At 41.7% G+C, this 23,366-nt stretch overlaps 1 protein-coding gene across 4 annotated transcripts in view; it reads left to right on the plus strand.

The window, feature by feature from the left end:
• Nucleotides 1-23,366, plus strand: part of FHIP1A (FHF complex subunit HOOK interacting protein 1A) — a 354,581-nt gene that overhangs the window by 156,726 nt on the left and 174,489 nt on the right. For all 4 annotated transcript variants that reach the window (XM_073604989.1, XM_073604973.1, XM_073604997.1 and 1 more), the window contains one exon: nucleotides 22,583-22,811. In XM_073604989.1, the coding sequence (XP_073461090.1) occupies nucleotides 22,710-22,811 (102 nt within the window). In that variant the 5' untranslated portion in view covers nucleotides 22,583-22,709. The remainder of the gene's footprint in view (nucleotides 1-22,582; nucleotides 22,812-23,366) is intronic.

Below are 23,366 nucleotides of genomic sequence, written 5' to 3' on the forward strand. Positions count from 1 at the left end.
AATCGCTGCGCAAATACTGTGTGAAAAAAAAAAAATGAAACACCCACCATTTTTATCTGTAGGGCATTTGCTTTAAAAAAATATATAATGTGTGGGGGTTCAAAGTAATTTTCTTGCAAAAAAAAATAATTTTTTCATGTAATCAAAAAGTGTCAGAAAGGGCTTTGTCTTCAAGTGGTTAGAAGAGTGGGTGATGTGTGACATAAGCTTCTAAATGTTGTGCATAAAATGCCAGGACAGTTCAAACCCCCCCCAAATGACCCCATTTTGGAAAGTAGACACCCCAAGCTATTTGCTGAGAGGCATGTCGAGTCCATGGAATATTTTATATTGTGACACAAGTTGCGGGAAAGAGACAAATTTTTTTTTTTTTTTTGCACAAAGTTGTCACTAAATGATATATTGCTCAAACATGCCATGGGAATATGTGAAATTACACCCCAAAATACATTCTGTTGCTTCTCCTGAGTACGGGGATACCACATGTGTGAGACTTTTTGGGAGCCTAGCCGCGTATGGGACCCCGAAAACCAAGCACCGCCTTCAGGCTTTCTAAGGGCGTAAATTTTTGATTTCACTCTTCACTGCCTATCACAGTCTCGGAGGCCATGGAATGTCCAGGTGGCACAAAACCCCCCCAAATGACCCCATTTTGGAAAGTAGACACCCAAAGCTATTTGCTGAGCGGTATAGGGAGTATTTTGCAGACCTCACTTTTTGTCACAAAGTTTTGAAAATTAAAAAAAGAAAAAACAAATTTTTTTTTTTGTCTTTCTTCATTTTCAAAAACAAATGAGAGCTGCAAAATACTCACCATGCCTCTCAGCAAATAGCTTGGGGTGTCTACTTTCCAAAATGGGGTCATTTGGGGGGGGGTTTGTGCCACCTGGGCATTCCATGACCTCCGAAACTGTGATAGGCAGTGAAGAGTGAAATAAAAAATGTACACCCTTAGAAATCCTGAAGGCGGTGATTGGTTTTCGGGGTCCCGTACGCGGCTAGGCTCCTAAAAAGTCCCACACATGTGGTATCTCCATACTCAAGAGAAGCAGCAGAATGTATTTTGGGGTGCAATTCCACATATGCCCATTACCTATGTGAGCAATATATCATTTAGTGACAACTTTGTGCAAAAAAAAAAATAAATAAATAAATAAATTGTCACTTTCCCGCAACTTGTGTCAAAATATAAAATATTCCATGGACTCAACATGCCTCTCAGCAAATAGCTTGGGGTGTCTACTTTCCAAAATGGGGTCATTTGGGGGGGTTTGTGCCATCTGGGCGTTTTATGGCCTTCAAAACTGTGATAGGTAGTGAGGAGTAAAATCAAAAATGTACGCCCTTAGAAATCCTGAAGGCAGTGATTGGTTTTCGGGGCCCCGTATGCGGCTAGGCTCCCAAAAAGTCCCACACATGTGGTATCCCCATACTCAGGAGAAGCAGCTAAATGTATTTTGGGGTGCAATTCCACATATGCCCATAGCCTGTGTGAGCAATATATCATTTAGTGACAACTTTTTGTAATTTTTTTTTTTTTTTTTTTGTCATTATTCAATCACTTGGGACAAAAAAAAATGAATATTCAATGGGCACAACATGCCTCTCAGCAATTTTCTTGGGGTGTCTACTTTCCAAAATGGGGTCATTTGTGGGGGTTTTGTACTGCCCTGCCATTTTAGCACCTCAAGAAACGACATAGGCAGTCATAAATTAAAGGCTGTGTAAATTCCAGAAAATGTACCCTAGTTTGTAGGCACTATAACTTTTGCGCAAACCAATAAATATACACTTATTGACATTTTTTTTACCAAAGACATGTGGCCAAATACATTTTGGCCTAAATGTATGACTAAAATTGAGTTTATTGGATTTTTTTTAGAACAAAAAGTAGAAAATATCATTTTTTTTCAAAATTTTCGGTCTTTTTCTGTGTATAGCGCAAAAAATAAAAACGGCAGAGGTGATCAAATACCATCAAAAGAAAGCTCTATTTGTGGGAAGAAAAGGACGCAAATTTCGTTTGGGTACAGCATTGCATGACCGCGCAATTAGCAGTTAAAGCGACGCAGTGCCAAATTGGAAAAAGTGCTCTGGTCAGGAAGGGGGTAAATCCTTCCGGGGCTGAAGTGGTTAAACAGGGGCAGAAAAATTGGGTCTTTGATTTTGGTGACGCCAGAACACTGTAACCCCTCACAGTTACTCTTGTTGGGCGCAGGAACGGGCCCTGATGTGAAATATTATATAAAAAATTGTAATTACATGCCCCTGTTAAACAGGGGCAGAAAAACTGGGTCTTGGGTGGTGGTGGCGGTGCCACAACATTGTAACCCCTCACAGATACTCTTGTTGGGCGCAGGAATGGGCTCTGCTGTAAAATATTATATCAAAAATTTTAATTACATGCCCCTGTTAAACAGGGGCAGAAAAGTTGGGCCTTGGGTGGTGGTGCCCTAAACCAAAAATATTGTTGGAAACTAGCATCATCAAGATTGAGGAGAACTAGGATATTTAGCATAGGCAGTCTTCAAGGGATCCCAGATCCATAGCAAATTCAATCAGTTACATCAGCATCAGGTGCTTGATAGCTGCTGATCCAAGACTGATTCATTTTTATGAATGTGAGCCTATCAACCGAGTCTGTGGACAGGCGCACTCTTTGATCTGTTACAAATCCTCCAACAGCACTGAATGTGCGTCCAGAAAGCACTGTGGATGCAGGACAGGCCAGTAGCTCGATTGCATATTGAGCAAGTTCTGGCCAGTGGTACATCCTCAAGACCCAGTAACCCAGTGGATGCTTTGTTGAAAAGATGCCTAAGTCTGCTCTTGCCCCTAGATATTCCTGCACCATATAATGCAGGTACTGGCGATGGTTGCTTGAACCGATCAGACCTTGGTGATCAGATCCTCTGCTTCCTCTGCTCCCTCTGCGAAGGCAGGATGAGTTCTGCAACTTTACCCTTGTAACATGGATCAAGAAGGGTTACCAGCCAGTAATGATCCCTCTCCATGATATCACGAATCCTAGGGTCCTTTCACAGGCTTTGCAGAATCAGGGAGGCCATGCAGTGTAAGTTTGCAGAGGCATTCGATTCTGAGTTCTCTGGGTCACTAAGGATCACATTATCCATAATTACCTCCTCTCAGCCATGTACAACTTGGTGCTGAGGACTGAAAAAAAAGTTTAAAGGCATCAGTCAGCTGGCCACCTTCTAAATGGTAGAACCTTATAAATGGTAACCTCCCAGGGTCTGGAAATGCGTTACACAAACCTTTCTTCAAGGCCTCCTGAAGATGTTTCATCCTCTGCTCCCTCTGCGAAGGCAGGATGAGTTCTGCAACTTTACCCTTGTAACATGGATCAAGAAGGGTTACCAGCCAGTAATGATCCCTCTCCATGATACCACGAATCCTAGGGTCCTTTTGCAGGCTTTGCAGAATCAGGGAGGCCATGCAGTGTAAGTTTGCAGAGGCATTCGATTCTGAGTTCTCTGGGTCACTAAGCATCATATTATCCATAATTACCTCCTCTCAGCCATGTACAACTCCTTGGGTTTCTGGGGACTGAAAACCATCCCTTGAAGACTGCTGCTGAGTGTTACCCTCTACATCAATGCTGACACAATCCTCCTCCTCCTCCTCTTCTTCCTGTGTGTTTGGTGGGCCCGCAGGAATGCTATCTGGATAAGGGGGCCTTGAGAGGAAAGGAAGTCCTCCTCTTCCTCCCGCTGTTCTGCCTCAAGTGCCCTGTCCATGATTCTATGAAGCATGTGCTCCAGCTGGAAGACTAGAGGGACAGTGTCACTAATGCATGCATTGTCGCTGCTCACTATCCTTGTGGCCTTCTCAAATGGTGACAGGACAGTGCATGCATCCTTGATCAGTAGCCACTGCCGTGGCGAAAAGAAGCCAAGCTCCCCTGACCCTGTCCTGGTGCCATACGCGCACAAGTACTCATTGATCGCCCTCTGCTGTGTGTGCAGCCACTGCAGCATTGCCAACATTTAGTTCCACCTGGTGGGGATGTCACAGATGAGGCAGTTGGTGGGCAGGTTGCATTCCCTTTTCACTGGCTTTGTATGACCGTTGGAAATGACCACAGACTTTTCTGGCCTGCCTCAGGAGATCTTGTAAGCCTGGGTACCTGGTCAAGAACCGCTGCACCACCAAATTCAGGGCCTGTGCCAAACATGGAACATGGGTCAAGTGTCCCTGTTGGAGGGCGGAGAGAAGGTTGGTGCCATTGTCGCATACAACCATTCCTGGCTGAAGCTGGTGCATGGCATCAACCACCTCTGAGCCTGCCCCTGCAGAGCTGACAGAATCTCTGCCCCAGTGTGGCTCCTGTCCCCTAGGCAGACCAACTCAAGCACTGCATGGCATCTTTTAGCCTGACTGCTTGCGTAGCCCCTTGAACGCTTATGGAGCACTGCTGGTTCAGAGGCCAAATCTGCAGAAGAGGCCATAGAGGAAGAAGAAGAGGAGGGGGTGGAGGAGAGAGCTGTGGCAGAATCACCACTAGCATTTTGGAGGCGTGGTGGCAGAACAAGCTCGAACAACACTGAACCCTGTCCTGCATCTTTCCCAGCTGCCAGCAGAGTTACCCAGTGCACCGTGAAGTAAAGGTAATATCCCTGCCCATGCCTGCTGGACCATGAGTCAGCGGTAATATGAACCTTACTGCTGACCGCCCTGTCCAACAAGACCAAAACATTGTGTAAAAATGAGTGTAGCGCTAAATAGTGAAATACCTCTGTGTGCAAGGGAGCACGCAATAATAACAATTTTGGACTTTGGTGTTTACAATCCTTGGAAATACACATCATGTGTTGTTCTACTGTCATATAGTGAACTGTTTCCCTTATGCATATCAGTGTATTCACCTTGTGTGTACCATTATTATTATGGTCTATTGTTTTTGAATTGTTCTCTGTTAGCACTTTTGCACATGCACTTTAGTGAGTGACACCTCACTTTCTCATTAGTAAATCTTTATTATTGTGTGCTCCCTTGCACACAGAGGTATTTCACCATTCAGAGCTACACTCATTTTTACACATTTATTTGGACTTTGAGTGTTTAGCAGCTATTATCTTATCACTTTCCATCACTTTTGGTTTAGCACAGTTTTCCCCCCCCTTACATTGAGACTAAAACATTGCCTTCCACATGCCAGTAGATGGCGTTCCGTGAAAAGAAATGGCGTTTTGGAACCTGCCACTGAGGTACAGCATATTCCACAAATTCACAAAAGGGGGCAGAGTCTATCAGCTGAAAAGGCAGCAGTTTCAGTGCTAGCAGTTTGGCCAAGCTATCATTTAGACGATGAGCATGTGGATGGCTGGGACCGAATTTCTTTTTACGGTTCAGCAATTGGTGGTGTATTGCTAGCAGATTGGCTGCAAGTACTTGGGACACCTATTGCTATGCTTTCATTCCTCACTGTGCAGGTTTTTGAGAGGACTGGAGGTATAGTAGGGTTGGAGATCCCAGATGAGGAGCAAGGAGAAGCCCGCCTTTTTCTATGATGTGGGTCTTCCAATGTTGTTGTCAACGGACTGCATGGCAGGTCGTCATATGTCTGGTCAAACATGTGGTGCCCAAGTGGCTGCTATCCTGGCCACGCTTGATCCGCTTTAGACATAGGTTGCAAACAGCAACGGTGTGATCACTTGTCGAAAAAGGCCCGCACCAAGGAACTTTTAAAAGTCAGCAGGGAGTCAGCAGTGCCCTGCACCTATGGAGCTCTGCGGTGTGATGAAATAGAGTGGCTGCCCTTAAGCTGCCCCCTTGAGGACATCCTGCCTCATTGGACTTATGCCTCCTCCTCCTCTCTTCTCTCAGGCACCCAAGTACAGTCAGTGATACAGTCAGTGACCTCATCACCCCCTCCCTCCTCGTCACTGGAGTAAACTTGGCAGTATGTTGCAGCTGGGGGAACTTGACTGCCAGTTTCTTGTCCTTCTGTAGCACCCTCTCTCTCTAAGCTCAAGTTACTCCATTCCTCAACCCGTGAACCAACATTGGAGCCTTCAAATTGTTGCGCATCCTCCAGCAGCATATAACCGACACTGTGTTAGAATAATTCTGGGGACTCCTCCATGCATGATGGTGGGGCTACAGAAGGAGTAACTGTGGACAAGGAGCCGGGGGAATAGGTCACTTTGGCAGCTGCGTTGGAAGGCAAACTACTCCGAGCCTGGGTGACAGAGGATGAGGAGGATGAGGACGGCTTTGTTATCCACTCCACCTACTCTTCTGCATGTTGTGGCTCAATAACACGTCCAGCAGGAGAACAAAAGGACAAGCGTGCCCCACGGCCACCTGCAGAGGATGCACCATGCCCACGATCACCACTGTTGACTGTAGACACAGAGGCTGATTGCCCACTTTTAGTGGCCTGTGAGCGTCTGCCTCTCCTTGGTGGCCTTCTGGACATGATGTATTTTTTGTTTTGCAACACCACACTACACTTTATTATATACTGTGTACACTGCCTGAAGTGCATTAGAAACTATACACCACCGAATGGCTACACTAAATATATATATATATATATATATATATATATATATATATATATATATATATATATATATCTATCCTAGATTGACTATATATATCAAATACACGGCCACTAACTGAATAACCTGCCTGCTTAATCTAACTCAGGCTATCTCTCTGTCCACGCCAACAACACTACACACGGCCGCTATGTAAGCAGCCTTATATAGTGTGGAGCATGGACTTAGTCCCCCTGAGCCATGATTGGCCAAAGACACCCTGCCTTTGGCCAATTATGGCTCTCTCAGAGTGCGCTGTGATTTGCCAAAGCATGCAGGTCAGGTGCATACTTTGGCCAATCATCATACAGCAATGCACTGTGATCTCACAGTGCATTATGGGGTGTTCCGGGGCGCTTGAATTTTCCGTGAACGTCCCATATGTTAGGTTTGTTTTAGAACAAACGAACAACTGATGTTCGAGTTGAACTTACGCTGGACTCAAACCACGGGCTTATCCCTAATGGCAACCAAGCTCTGAATTCAGGAACAGTGCAGCATTTTTGCCACACCATTACAGGAGGTTGCATTAGGTGGACTTCACTGGCAGGCTCAACAGGTGTTTGTGGGACTCTACAGGGGGCTAAGAGAACTGTAAATGTATAATATTAATAACGTAATTAATTGTTGCAGTATATATTTGTTGATGAGAGGCCATAGTTCTATTTTAATTTCTCAAGACTAATTTAAATAAATCAGCCCCCTATTAGAGTGCATAAAAATGGCTACTGAAAGGGTGCAGGTGGGGGGTGGGCAGTAGAAGATACACTGGGAACAAAAAGAGCAAGTAGGACTTTAAATACCCCTCCAAAGTACACACAAGTACAAAAGTATATATAAAAATACAAAATATTTTATTAGTTATTTGACAATAAAAGTGTATTAAAACATACAACATATAAAAAATGAGCTTGCATATTGATTCTACCAAATATAGCCACCATGGAGTTGCATGGTATATGATCGAGAAATGGGATAGAGGTCTATGCGTTTCGCAAAAGTACCGCTTCTTCGGGACCACCTAGCTCTCGAGGAACCACAGAGATTGTTTCTAAAGGTAGAAGAGCATATCAGTGTGATTCATAACATAATGTGATCATATTTATTCACAAAAAATCATTATGAAAACTTCACTGAAAAGACAGAACATACACACACGTACAAAAGTATATATATAGATACAAAATATTTTATTAGTTATTTGACTATGAAGGTGTATTAAAACATACAACATATGAAAAATGAGCTTGCATATTGATTCTACCAAACATAGCCACCATGGAGTTGCATGGTATATGATCGAGATGATCACTTACAGCTGTAACTCTTCCTTGCAGAGAGATAAGGTTATCCCTAGCCAATCCATTTAATTTTTCGCTCATTTTGACTCTGGACACTACAGTTTGAAGTGGTGTTGTTTGTCTTTGATGATCTCCTAGGCAGCAGGTAAATTCTCCAGCTGTATTTAATTAGCTCAGCAACCTAGGCTGACATATATTTTCCTTTTTGCACCATTTAAATCCCTTGTACCAGGTATCTTAAGCACTCTTGTTAAATTTGACATTGCCCAGTTTTTGAGCATATGAATTTTATGCGTTTTTTTTCATTAAATTTTTAGTTGTATGCTCCCTGTGGTGCCCTCTCTGGGGCTGGTCACTCTCCCACGGGCCGGTGAGACTCGGCCACATATGTGCGTTTGCCCTTGCACTTTCACAAACAGGTCAAGATAACCACTGAAAAGGTAAAAATAAATAACCAAATATATGAGTAAATATGTGATCCTCATTCTAAGGTGTGTTTTTACAGATAGTATTGTTGTATTGATATATAAAGTATTCCGTTTTATCTTTTCAGTGAAGTTTTCATAATGATTTTTTGTGAATAAATATGATTACATTACATTATGTTATGAATCACACTGATATGCTCTTCTACCTCTAGAAACAATCTCTATGGTTCCTCAAGCTAGGTGGTCCCGAAAAGCGGTACTTCTGTGAAACGTGTAGGCCTCTATCCTATATCTTGATCATTTACCGTGCAACTCCATGGTGGCTATATTTGGTGGAATCAATATGCAAGCTGATTTTTCAAATGTTGTATGTTTTTTATACACTTTTATTATCAAATAACTAATAAAATACTTTGTATTTTTATATATACTTTTGTACTTGTGTGTACTTTGGAGGGGTATTTAAAGTCCTACTTGCTCTTTTTGTTCCCAATATATTTGAAACAAGGATGATACCTTCCAACTGTACACAACTTTGATCTATACCTTCCCCCACACACACTCAACTATTCTTTGCTGGTAGTAGAAGATACAACTGCTCCGGGGCCCATAGAGTATGTGGTTTCGGCCATGACAAATACTTCAACTTAATTACAAGTTGTCTTGCTCACATTACATTCTGTACAGTATAAAGCTGCATGTGTTATAGCTACTTTTTAGCTGTTTATTTCTTCACTGAACTAAAAAAGATAGAGAAGGGGAAAGTTTACCTTAATCACTTTAGTACTATCCTGTAATACCCTTTTATTACCAGGCCTTTTTTTTTTAGTTTTCTGTGCTGTAATAGTTTGTCTGACAAACTATGCCTAAATTAATTTTATATAATTTTTTTTTTTTTGGAGAGATAGAGCTTTCTTTTGGTGGTGTTTAAAAAGCACTGGGTATTTTTTTATTTTAATTTATGAAGGAAAAATATGATAAAATAAAATTCAAGAAAAACAGTTTACCTCATTTTTTTCGTGAATTGTGGCAAATACAAATTCCGGGACAGTGTGAAAACCCCCAAAATGACTCCTTTATGGAAATGAAGAAACTTGCTGGTGTTGAAATGGTTAAAACCTGGAGCTAGGTAATAGTGCACGAAATGTACAGGTCAAACACAAAAGGGAGGAGAGGGTGAAGGGGTAAATATACAGACCATGTACAGTGGGATGATGGAGTTGAAGGGGTTAATGTTCAAACATGCAGGATAAGGGAGGTGAAGGGTTTAATATATAGGTCACTGCAGAGTCATGGATCTGAGATATACAGGAGGGGGTAAAAGGGTTTAAAACTATCTACAATCTCAAATATCTGCTGCAGTTGCTTATCTGGAACTGTTGAATGAATAATTTATTCACTAGTTCCTCCTTTCTTCCTTTCCTCCATTGTAAGAGGAAAGGGCGGGCTCACCATTGTAAACACTACACTATTTACATTTGTGATCACAACTTAAGGACTATATGAAATTGCTAAAGTACAATATACAAGGAAGTCCAAATCTAAAGCCGACCACATATGATTCATTTTTTTAAGTTCAGCCAGTTGTTTGTATGATAAAAAATGAGTTAATTCCCCCATCCACACAATCGATGTGAATTCTCCATTCACACATTCCCACTGTGCTATTGTATTCTGATGGCAGGGAGCCTTCCCTGCCATCAATATGCAATGATCAGTGTTGCCGGTTATAGCCCGTGGCACTGATAATTCGGCACAAACCCAACAGGCTGCTTGTACACAATCAATCGATAGATGCACTTGTGTACTACCAGCTCCTCCATACATGGATCGAAATTTGTCCGTTCCCTGCTGGACTGGCTGATATTCCATCCATGTATGGCCGGCTTTAATGCGCTCCAGTATCTTTTGAGTTTCATCTATGAACTGCTCCCATGGTCTCATTCTGAGTGCAGCTTAGGCAATGCGGCACATACCATATCCTTATTTCAGTTCACATAGAATCTATTCCTGCTGAAATCCTTTCTTTGTAAAAGAAAGGATGGAAGCCTAAAATTCAGCTCCAAAAAAACATTTTTTAATTAGTTTAGGATAGGGTTGGAATAAGGGTTGAAGACCCCCTTATGTCCATACCAGATTCAATTAGAGAGAGAGAAGACAGTTCTATTAGCCTTTTCTCAAAAAAGCAGCAATCAACCTCACAGAGTTAAGATTCAGCCCTCTTTTTCTGTCTAAATAATCAATCATGCATGTTGTTAGGCCTGTTATAGGCTTTCTTAAGTGTAGTCTTAGAGCATCCTCTCTGTAAAAATTAATAGATTGTAAACTCTTATGAGCAGGGCCTTCTTAACCCTCTTGTATTTTATTGTATTGTAACTCTACTGTCTCCCTTTATTTTGTAAAGCACTGTGCAAACTGTTGGCGCTATATAAATCCTGTATACAGTGCCTTGAAAAAGTATTCCCTTGAAATCTTCCACATTTTGTCATGTTACAACCAAAAACGTAAATGTATTTTATTGGGATTTTATGTGATAGGCCAACACAAAGTGGCACATAATTGTGAAGTGGAAGGAAAATGATAAATGGTTTTTATTTTTTTTTTACAAATAAATATGTGAAAAGTATGGCATGCATTTGTATTCAGCCCCATTTACTCTGAAACCCCTAACTAAAATCTGGTGGAACCAATTGCCTTCAGAAGTAACTTAATTAGTAAATAGAGTCCACCTGTGTGTAATTTAATCTCGGTATAAATACAGCTGTCCTGTGAAGCCCTCAGAGGGTTGTTAGAGAACCTTAGTGAACAAACAGCATCATGAAGCCCAAGGAACACACCAGACAGGTCAGGGGTAACGTTGTGGAGAAGTTTAAAGCAGGGTTAGGTTATAAAAATATCTCAAGCTTTGAACATCTCTGAACAGCACTGTTCAATCCATCATCTGAAAATAGAAAGCGTATGGCACAACTGCAAGCCTACCAAGACATGGCCGTCCACCTAAACTGACAGGCCGGGCAAGGGGAACATTAATCAGAGAAGCAGCCAAGAGGCCCATGGTAACTCTGGAGGAGCTGCAGAGATCCACAGTACAGGTGGGGGGATCTGTCCGCAGGACAATTATTAGTCGTGCATTCCACAAATCTGGCCTTTATGGAAGAGTGGCAGAAAGAAAGCCATTGTTGAAAGAAAGCCATAAGAAGTTCCGTTTGCGAGAAGCCATGTGGGGACACAGCAAATATGTGGAAGAAGGTGCTCTGGTCAGATGAGACCAAAATTAAACTTTTTGGGCTAAAAGCAAAATGCTATGTGTGGTGGAAAACTATCACTGCACATCACCCTGAACACACCATCCCCACTGTGAAACATGGTGGTGGCAGCATCATATTGTGGACATGCTTTTCTTCAGCAGGGACAGGGAAGCTGTTCAGAGTTGATGGGAAGATGGATGGAACCAAATACAGGGAAATCTTAGAAGAAAACCTGTTAGAGTCTGCAAAAGACTTGAGACAGGGGGGAGGTTCACCTTCCAGCAGGACAACAACCCTAAACATACAGCCAGAGCTACAATGGAATAGTTTAGATCAAAGCATATCCATGTATTAGAATGGCCCAGTCAATGTTAAGACCTAAATCCAATTGAGAATCTGTGGTAAGACTTGAACATTGCTGTTCACAGACGCTCTCCATCCAATCTGACAGAGCAAAGAAAAATGGGCAAAAATGTCACTCTCTAGATGTGCAAAGCTGGTATAGACATACCCAAAAAAACTTGCAGCTGTAATTGCAGCGAAAGGTGGTTCTACAAAGTATTGACTCAGGGGGGCTGAATACAAATGCATGCCACACTTTTCACATATTTTATTTGTAAAAAATGTCAAAAAAACATTTATCATTTTCCTTTCACTTCACAATTATGTGCCACTTTGTGTTGGTCTATCACATAAAATCCCAATAAAATACATTTATGTTTTTGGTTGTCACATGACAAAATGTGGAAAATTTCAAGGGATATGAATACTTTTTCAAGGCACTGTAATAATAATAATAATAACTGTGACCTAAGCACCCTAGCATCCTGTTGAAACTGCACTTCATTGGAACAATTACTTTTAAGTCTTAAATATTGGCTTTAGGTATACTTTGTATTAAAGGTCTTGGGTGAGAACTGTTTGTGTGTAGAATCATTTTCCCAGCCAAGGGTTTCTGGAGCCATTGTCCCCTATCATAATTTCAATATTTAGAAAACTGATGCTCTTATGGCTACAATGCATGCTAAACTTGAGATTCCACATGTTATTGCTCAGGGGAGACATAAACCCAGAGAGTAGTAAATTAATTGCTATTCCATGTGCTGTCCACCTCTTGCCATGTGAAAATAACTTTGGTATGACATTATAATATACATTTAATGGATATGACTTTTGCACCCAATGTTGTGTATGTTTTTTCATTTATGTTTATTGTATTTATACTATACCATTTTGTCCTGAAAAAGGAGCCTGAGGCCGTGAAAGGCATTGACATTTATAGAAGGGAGACGCACCAATGTACATTTCTACTATATAATTAAAGCAATATTAAACCCAAAACTCAAAGCCCATCTGCAGGACCGATAGGTGGAGGTGCAGGTGGGTGGAGGCGAAGGAGAAGAGTGGACACAAGTCTCCCCTTTTTGCTGTGACTCAGAAAGCGATGTGTATGACATTACTTCTGGATCAGGCTCTCAGTGTCCCTGGCTAGCATAGCCTGGAGGGGATGTATTGCAATGCCATTTGCATTGGAATACATTCAGTGGAGCTCAGAGTAGACATGCAGGGTCTAAAAAGTAGACCCTGCACGTCTCAATAAAGAGAACCTGTCACCTAAAAAATCATTAAAAAAAGGTTAACCAAAAAAAAAATTATTTTATTTTTTGCAAAAAAATAAAGCTACACCAAAGCACATAAGAACATATCCACCCCCATCCCATCCCCCCAGATCCCCTCGAAAAAAAAATTTTTTAGAGGCCCGCCCACCCCCACATATATGCACGTATAAATGTAAACACATGCATGAGGGGCTCCCACCTGCCCAACATTGATTGTTATACATATGCTACATATTGCCACACACGCTGAAGTGAGAGCAATCATTCGACAAGACCACGTCTGTAACACTAAACTGATGACCTATAGGAGTCTTTTGAAGCTTCATCTATAGAAAATATAGGGTACTGAGGTTTGTCGCCATTTCACGGATGCACACAAATTTAAGGTTTGACATGTTGGGTATCTGTTTGCCAAAAATGTGGGTAGTTTATTGTGTATGTTTGCCCTAAAATTCATTCTAGTGTGTTTTTTACCCAAATTTTGCGTTTCCTAGACCTTTGCGATAATATCCAGTGACATAAACATTTGGAACTGTCACTATTTTATTCTCTAGGGTCTGCTTTCATAAAATATATAATGTTTGGCGGTTTTATGTAATCTTCAGGCCTAAAATTATTTTTTAAACGTGTGCAAAAATTGCAAAAATGGCTCTGGCAGCAAAAAAGGTTAATTTGTTAGCCAAATAGTCCATCTACATTTACTAGTCCATATAATACGAGCCTCTCCAGACAGTGCTACTGTCCAAGGATGACTTGTTGCTCTTCCATAAAAGAGCCATCCTACGTCAGGAAGTGTGTTACTGGCCAGATCACCAAGTGAAATAAAAGACAAAATGCCTTAAAAAAGGACAATACATGGGAAGATTGGTAAGCGGTTATAAATAAAAATTTAGTTTTTAGGTTTTTATACTAATTTAACACAAGAGAGAACCCCATAACTCATACCTCCCAAATTTTTAGGATGGGAACGAGGGACACCAATTAGCCACCAATTAAAAAGTAAGTAGGCATAGGACACACCCCCTGCCATGCCCCCTTAAAGGAGAATTATAAGAAAAAATGATGAGTTTAACCCACAAATGCTTTTTTTTACCGCTACTATTCCTTTATACTAGCTTTGGAAATTTACACATGCAGCAATTTAGAAATTGGATGCAAGGTTTAGCACTGGGAAATAATGGGAAATAAAACGTGCATTTTTATATACAACTATATAGATCTGACCAAAATGAGGGACAAATGAGGAGGAAAGAGGGACAGAGGGACTTTGTTCCTAATCAGGGACAGTCCCTCAAAATTAGGGACAGTTGGGAGCTATGCATAATTATAGGCATGGAGGCGAGGCCAGTCACATGACTGGATTCTCCTTCTGCCTTTTTTCGTTTATTCCACTTATTTGAATAGCGCTCATTTAAAAAAGCATATCAAGGTATTTTTTGGGGTTTTTGAGCAGCATTATGAACACTATAAAGCTATAATTCTGATTTATAACAGAGGCTCTATGTGTTCTGTACACAGTTTTTACTTCTTTCATTGGACTACACACTGAGGAATAAAAATAAAAAAATTCATATATTTGGTGGCTCACAAAATATAACATTGCCTGGGTATGTATTTTTTTTACCTAGTTCCTCAGTAAACTATGCTGTGCTGGAGCTAGCCAGGAATCAAAATGCTCTGTATATCATATCGGGGTGAAATGTTTCCTGAGATAATTCAGCAAAGCACTGATCTTATCAGATAATTGTTTCCGCTTTTCTATGATTTGTAATGATGGTATCACAATCAAAGCCTTTTATAAAAATAAACAAAGATCAAGATGAACAAAATGTGTTATCTTTCTGTAAGCCACTTCATTATTATTTGTGCTTTTGCCATTTTCTAAGACTCACTGCTTTGTAAAACCTTGAAGGTCTTTAAAGTCACACTGTAATTCTTATACATGAATATTTTGATAAAGGGTCAGTGCCCTATGCCCTTCATCCCAGCTGACCTACTTGCAGACTTCCTTGTATTATTAGTGGATTTGAGAGGTTGTATATTTTTCTTTTGCAAATCTATTTTATTATATTTTGAGAGGCTTTATATTCACTAATGAAAATAACAGACTAACATGTAAACCTAATGCCGCGTACACACGAGTGGACTTGCTGAACTCAGTCGGCATTTTTCGACGGAAAGATTTAGAACATGTTCTGTATCTGAGTCCGACGGAAAAAGACCGATGGGGCATACACACGGTCGGAATGTCCAACCACAGGCTTCCATCGGACTTTTTCTGTCAGGCAGTCCAGCCGTGTGTACGCGATATAACACAAAAGTTCAGGCACTAATTGCACCATCAGAATTTATTTTCCAAAAATGACATTACTGTCACATTTACCTAATTTGGAATTTTAGATAAAGTTTTCACATTTCTATTTTCCTACTGTGTATGATTATTAATTAATTTAAAAGCCCAATTAAAGCTTAACACCTTTTAACCACTTGACTACTGGGCACTTTCACCCCCTTCCTGTCCAGGCCAATTCTCAGATATCAGTACTTTCGCACTTTGGATGACAATTGTGCGATCATGCAAAGCTGTAACCATAGGACATTTTTATATTTTTTTCGGAGACAGATAGACCTTTCTTTTACCGTATATCTTTTGCTAAACAAACAAAAAAAGACCGAACATTTTGAAAAAAAAAACGTTTTCTTTGTTTCTGTAATAAAATTCAGCAAATAAGAAACTTTTCTTCTTCACAGATGTGAACTGCTGAGGCTGCAGTGATGGGCACTGATGGGCACTGATGAGGCTGCACTAATGAGCACTGATGAGGCTGCACTGATAGGCACTGATGAGGCTGCACTGATGAGGTGGCACAGATGAGGCTGCACTGAGGAGGCAGTACTGATGGGCACTGATAGGTGGCACTGATGGGCACAGATAGGCGGCACTGATATGCTGCACTGATGGACACTAAGAAGCTGCACTGATTGGCACTGATGGGGGTGCCCTGATTATCAGTGTAAACGTTTGCTGTCACAGGATTGCTGGTTATTGGCTTTTCTTTCCTCAGACAGTGACAGCACTGAGGAAAGGAAATACCGATAACCGGCATTCATTTACATGAGATCAGCTGTGACTGGACACAGCTGATCACATGGTAAAGGGCTGCTGTGAATATCGGGGTTCGGGGAGGATATCTATAAATGCCCTCCCGGAAGTGGACGACCATGCTGTAGCTGTTTTTCAGCTATAGCGCGGTAGGCAAGTGGTTAAAATAATATATACAGTAAATAACAATTACTACAGTATGTAACAATAGGGTCTTATACCTTAGCAGGAGTGAACAAACTAATATGGTAGTCAGGTCATTTCTTTATTGCTCAAACCAACAATTTTTGGACTTTTTTATCTGGTGCTTGATTGCCCATGGAGGAAAGCTTTGCTGTGTATGAGCTGCCTCGCCAGAGCTATTGAACTTGTTTGAAGTTTCCTTCTTCTTACTACACTTGCAAGTCTAAATGTCACCAGCTCCTCTGTGAGTAGGTTGTTCTTCAGGTCTTTTACCAGGTATTAGTGATGTTGAATCCAAAATGTTGTGTTGCCACTAGAACAAGAATGAATGAAATTATTATAACTTCCTATCCCTACCCACACTCTAACAAAAAAAAAAAAAATGTTTTGACTTTAGCTATAAAGTTCTTTCATATAGACAACTATTACTGTCTGAGAGAAAAAAACTCACCCAAGCTCTACTACTATATAGTATAGTTGGTGTGTAGAGTAGTCGGTGCTCTGTCTAATTAAGCTCACAAAAGATCAATAGAAAGTACAGGCCGGCAATTCGACAGCTTTTCCAAAGAAAATATTTATTTGAGCATTACAGCAATAACATCATCCAAAAATTCTGACATGTTTCGGCCTTAGGCCTTCATCAAAAGCATAAAAATATGACATTAAAAACAAATATATATAAGGGAAGCAGCCCTTGTGAGGTATGAAGGGCATAAATCACTTAATTAAAAAATCAACATTTTAATTGGTTACAGGTGGAGATGACCAGACCTAGGCCAAACAAACATAACAAAAATGATTACTGTCTATCTTCTTCATTTTGCTTACTGCTTGAATGTCACATGCATGCACGTCATCACTCCAGACATTAATACACTGTCAGACAGGGTTCAGTAATGATGATTGCTGTTTTAAGCAGTTTATTTTTAAGGAATATTCTAGATCTGTTGTATTGCTTCTCCAGAATTCTCAAGGCAACACTCACTCATATTCTCTCCAATTGCCGGAATCCCTTATAAAACATTTATTATTATTATTTTTATCAAACAAAATTTGATATACATTCTTTACAAGGACAATGGTTTTAGGCTAATACATGTGGGCACATTAAACTACGCTTAGTGATAATAGAAAATGACAGTGATGTGCAGTATAAGAAAGAGTGTCATATTTATGTTGGCTGCTAGAGACAGACCTATATATGTGAGAAAAGCAACTGTTCCATTATTTAGCTGTTCACCCTCATACCGCAGAGCAATATTCTAAGATGGTTCTACATTCCAAAGAATATTTTATTTTTTAGGAATTCAATATAGCTAAAGGCAAAACTTAAAGCATATATATATATATATATATATATATATATATATATATATATATTTGTATTTTGATAGAATGGTGTGGGGTTAGAACCCTTGTCAGGTCTTTATTGTTGTCTGTGTCAGCTTCTCTAATTGTCCTGATCACCAATGTCACTAGGAATTGAGGTGAGAGGGAATCCAAAATGTTGGATTGCCACTGGAACAGGAGCAGAAGGTAAATCTTCCAATGAAGAAACTTGTTCCCATAACAACTGTTTAAAGGGGTTGTAAACTCAAAAGGTTTTTCACCTTAATGCATTCTATGCATTAAGGTGAAAAACCTACTGAAGTGCAGCAGACCTCCAGAGCCCCCCTTTTACTTACCTGAACCCGATCGTTTCAGCGACGGGGACGAGTACAGCAGCTCCAGCTAGCTGTCTTAGGTCCTCATTGGATAGATTGATAGCAGCGGGACCCATTGGCTCCCGCTTTTGTCAATCAAATCCAGTGACAAGGGAGCCGGGGGGGGTGGGGCCGAGTCCTGCTGTCTGTGTCAATGGACGCAGCAGCAGGACTCGGGAGCACAGCCTAATGGGTGCCCCATGGAATGCGGCTCTCCGTGGGTGCACTTGAGAAGAGGAGGAGCCAGCAGTGCTGCAGGGGGACCCCAGAAAAGGAGGATCGGGGCCACTCTGTGCAAAACCCTTGCACAGAGGAGGTAAGTATGACATGTTTGTTATTTAAAAAAAAAATGAATTTTTAGGGATGTTCTAGATCTGTTATATATATAACTTGGTATAGAAGGCATCACTCAAGCATTCTCTCATGTTTTATAAGGGATTCTCTCTGGAATCCTTTATACAACATGTAGTTTTATTATTAATATAAAAGAAAACTTGTGTAGCAATAACTCTCGGCGGAGCTGCTGGTTTAAGCGGGTTTGTTACCTTCACTCTCCTTCCCTCTGTTTCACTGGCACCGGGTCTAGGGTTCCGTTGAGTTTACCTCCGGACGATACACACACCAACACTTGAGTACGTTTTCAATGCTTTATTGAACAATTAACGAAGGAAGTAGCAGGAAAGAGGCAGAAGGGAAAACTTCAGGGAAAGCTCAAATACCTTTCTGTAGGATTCTTGACAAATGTCCTTTAGAGTTGAATATTACAATAGAATGCACTCCCCTCGTGGGACACACTCTCTGCTCTCCTGGATAGGCCTCTCTCACTAGCAGCCAGTACATAGCACGAACAAAAGTCTCTGCCACAGACTTGCTTGGGATGAGCCCGTATGATCCTCTGCCACAGGATGTATTGGTTCTGCGGTGAATGTCAGTCACAGTGCTTGAACCTTTAAGCCAAACCCGGCAACACTATGCTGTAAAGTTACTTTAGGATACGTCCTCCAACCGAGTCACCAGGCCCCTCTCCAGACCAGCACTCTGCATGATCCTTCCATGACGGGTCCTCCCCTGGGATCTTCTCGGTTGTCCAGCTTCTTCACTCTGGATAGACCGCTCAGGACCATTCCTCGGCTGCTGTGATAGGCCCCAGACAAGCTTCTGGGCCCACCCATGCCCCACAGCGGCGCGGGCCTCCAGAACGGAGGACCACGAGATAGCACTCTAACGCATACCTGTCGGCCAGGAGGGCCAGCAGATGGCTGTAAAATGAACCCCAAAATATGGCGTCTGTTCCATATATACCCTCTCCCAGAATGCAACTCGGAGGACCACCTCCACCGAGTTGTCACCGGGACAAAAGAGCATCCATACGCTTTGACAGGTTACCTTTCCAACACTAGCCGATAGTAACAACGACACCCACCGGCCCAGTATGGAAACACATGCAACGTCAGCCAAGCTGGAACAGAGGCAAATCTAACTTCACCTAACAAGCAATTTGCTAAATTTACCTATCAGATGGCAGATCGCAAATCTACCAGCGCTACACTTGATATACAGTAAATTGTTTACAAGGATAATGGTTTTAGGCTAATGCATATGGGTACATTAACCACTTGCTTACTGGGCACTTAAACCTCCTTCCTGCCCAGACGAATTTTCAGCTTTCAGCACTGTCACTCTTTGAATGACAATTGCGCGGTCATGCTACAGTTTACCCAAATGACATTTTTATAATTTTTTTCACACAGATAGAGCTTTCTCTTGGTATTTAATTGCTGCTGGGTTTTTTATTCCTTGCTAAATAAAACAAAAAAGGACCGAAAATTTTGAAAAAAAAAAACAAAACTTTTTCACAGTTTGTTATAAAATTTTGAAAACAGGGAATTTTACTCCTTCACTGATGTGTGCTGGTGAGGCTGCACTGATGGGCACTGATAGGCTGCGCTGATGGACACTGGTAGGCTGTGCTGTTGGGCACTGATAGGCGGCACTGATGAGCACTGATAGGCAGCACTGATGGGCACTGATAGGCACTGATAAGGCGGCACTAATGGGCACTGATAGGTGGCACTAATAAGCACTGATGAGGCGGCACTGATAGGTGGCACTGATGGGTGGCACTGATGGGTGGCACTGATGGGTGTCATTGAAGGGCACTGATATGTGGCACTGATGATCACTGATAGGTGGCACTGATGGGCACTGGTAGGTGACACTGATAGGGAGCACTGATTATGAGACGCTGATGGGCATTGATTGGCAGCACTGGTGGGCATTGATGGGTGGCACTGTGGGCACTGGTAGGTGGCACAGTGGGCAGTGGCAGCTGACACTGGTGGGCACAGAAAATGCAGCCGTGGCTTTGTGTGAGTGACCGATGTCCCTCTGACAGAAGCTGGTGATCGGCCTTTTTTCCCCCCTCGCACTGACAGCGCAAAGAAAAAAAAATACCGATTACCGAGCTTCTGTTTACATCGCGTGATCAGCCGTCATTGGCTGACAGCTGATCACATGGTAAGGGGCCGGGATCGACCCCTTACTCGGATCTGTGATCAGCTGAATGTCATAGACTTGGTGATCACAGAGCTCGCCGTGCAGACAGCGCTTGCTCGGGAGAACGTCCATGGACACCCTGCCGGCAATTAAGGCCCGCGCTGCAGCCGTCTTTTGGGTATAGTGCGGGCGGCAAGTAGTTAAACTATTCTTATTGACAATAGAAAGATGGCAATGATGTGCAGAAACAAAACAAAAAAAATTGTTTATGACATGCACTACATGCACTCAAAGCTGGCCTTTAGGCAAACAGCTAAATGTACAGAAGAGAGCTATTTTACTTACAAAAGGATTTGTATTTCTGCTTATCCTGTACAAAATCTTTCTCTGCTGCTGTCTCACTTTTATTATTACATTACATTTTTGGTGTAATGGGCACCACATCCCTAAATTGATACATAGAACACATTCCTTTCATTGTGAATTCAGGACTTATAAACCTTCACAAGTGCCTTTACATGCGTACTCCAGATTTCAACTGCAAGAATCAAGAGTGGTTTCCAGTGGTTAGAATGTACGCAGTAATGACAGGCTGTCAGCAGCTATCGCTGCTCGCATTTATTCACACATGAAGTGGTAACCTACAGTAAGGAATGGATGGAACTGTAAAAGTCCTGGTGCAGCTGGCCCACTTTGTAGGGCTTTTTGTTCAGCACAGTACAGTCTGAATTGCAGAGCTCCTTCTTTCAGTACTGTAGCACAGAGCTGAGTAGGAGTTATAGAGCATTCACTAGCATTCCGTGCTACACTGGTCTTATGCCGCGTACACACGATCGGACTTTACGGCATACTTGGTCCGGCGTGCCAGATTTTGTCGGACAATTCGATCGTGTGTGGGCTCCAGTGGACTTTGTTTTATCAAAAGTTTGACGGACTTAGATTTGAAACATGTTTCAAATCTATCCTGCGGACTCAAGTCTGGTCGAAAAGTCAGCTCGTCTGTATGCTAGTCCGACGGACAAAAACTGAGACTAGGGCAGCTATTGGCTACTGGCTATGAACTTCCTTGTTTTAGTCCGGTCGTACGTCATCACGTACGAATCCGTCGGACTTTGGTTAATCGTGTGTAGGCAAGCCCGTTCATTCGGAAAGTCCGTCGTAAAGTCCGTCAAAGTCCGCCAGGCAAAGTATGCCGTAAAGTCCGGTCGTGTGTACGTGGCATAACAAATGACAGGCAGAAACAGGAGCCACCTTCCAAATCACCACAAAAAAAAATAAATAAAAAATACGGGCAGTTGCTGCGTCGGGACCTGGGGCACCCACATTCCCTGGGTGCCTGGCATCAGCACACAGAACCTGGTAGAGGAAGTGAATGAGAAATCTTCCTCTACTGGTTTTTGTGCTAAGTGACAGATTGGAGTGCACAGGGCTGCTGAAAGGTTACACTGGCCTAGCTGCTACTCCATGGATGAAGGCTCTGGGGAGAGGGGGGGGGGGGGGGTGTTTGGACTCCCCTGACCCCCCCCCCCGCACTGACAGCAATTAAAAAAAAAAAAAAAAACTGATAAAGGTTCTAATTGTTTTCCAAAACTGAATAAAAAGTCTCTTGGCTTTAGATACAATTTAATGATGAACAAAACTAGTCCAGTTTAGTAATGCAATTTCACAAGGTCAACTACTATTCATTTTGAAGTAGCTTTTTGTCTCAGCTATTCTTTTGGAAAGGTGATCGTATGAATAAGCCCGTTCAACAGAATTGTGCTTTAGGTATTAGCATGCTTTACATGGCAATACCTGGTTGCTAGGTGATGTACTGACTGCATGCTGAGGCTTCGAGAGGTGTGTGAGTAAGCAAAAATTGATACTATGTGCTAACCAGCTGAAACCAAACACCTTTTTTGAAATACATGTTCTGTCCTTTGTTTCTGCCCACAGGGGTGCAGCATGTGTAATGTTATACAAAAGCAACATTCAGAAGACAATGGCCTAAAGAAGAAACAGATCAAGCCTTCCATTAATGAGCTGAGCATGGATTAGTGTGAGAAGCCCGACAAGACACACCATGGCACAGATCGTCAGTATCAGCAAGAATCGGCCTAGTATCAGCCTGCAGGGGGTCGACTCAGAGACATGTACTATAGTATTCAAGAACCACTGGATCCAGGTAATGATAAATTAGACATATACACATAGTTTTAAAGTTCAAATGGTTGGTTTACAGCTCCAGCAGCTAAAGTCTGTTTATTTCTAAACGACTTTCAAAGAAGGAAAAACAAGTGATTATCTACTACCTATTTAAAAAAATTAGACACCAGATGTTTTTAATTTTTAAATAAGGCATTCATCTGCATTGAAACAATAATTTCAATAACTTTTCCATGCATGTATTTAATTTATTACAGAGTATTTCACCTTGTGCTTCTTGTTAGGAATCTTCGCAAGCCTCTTCTGCACCCCCCTAATATGGTACTTTATTTTTTAAATTCCATCCTCTTCTTCTCTTTGAGGATCTACTGGTCCTCCTGTACTTCACTTGTTAAATCAAACACCTTCGGGCTAACTTGCTAAAAGCACGCTCAGCTTTAGAAAAACGAAGGAAAGGCTGAAGAATCACTCCTGACAGTCATTTGACTGATGCAGTGGTTCTCAACCCTGTCCTCAAGTACCCCCAACAGGCCATGTTTTGGGAATTTCTCTTAGATAAAATAGCTGTCCAAAA

Source organism: Aquarana catesbeiana, linkage group LG01 (assembly GCF_042186555.1).
Source record: "Aquarana catesbeiana isolate 2022-GZ linkage group LG01, ASM4218655v1, whole genome shotgun sequence".
Classification (NCBI taxonomy): domain Eukaryota; kingdom Metazoa; phylum Chordata; class Amphibia; order Anura; family Ranidae; genus Aquarana; species Aquarana catesbeiana.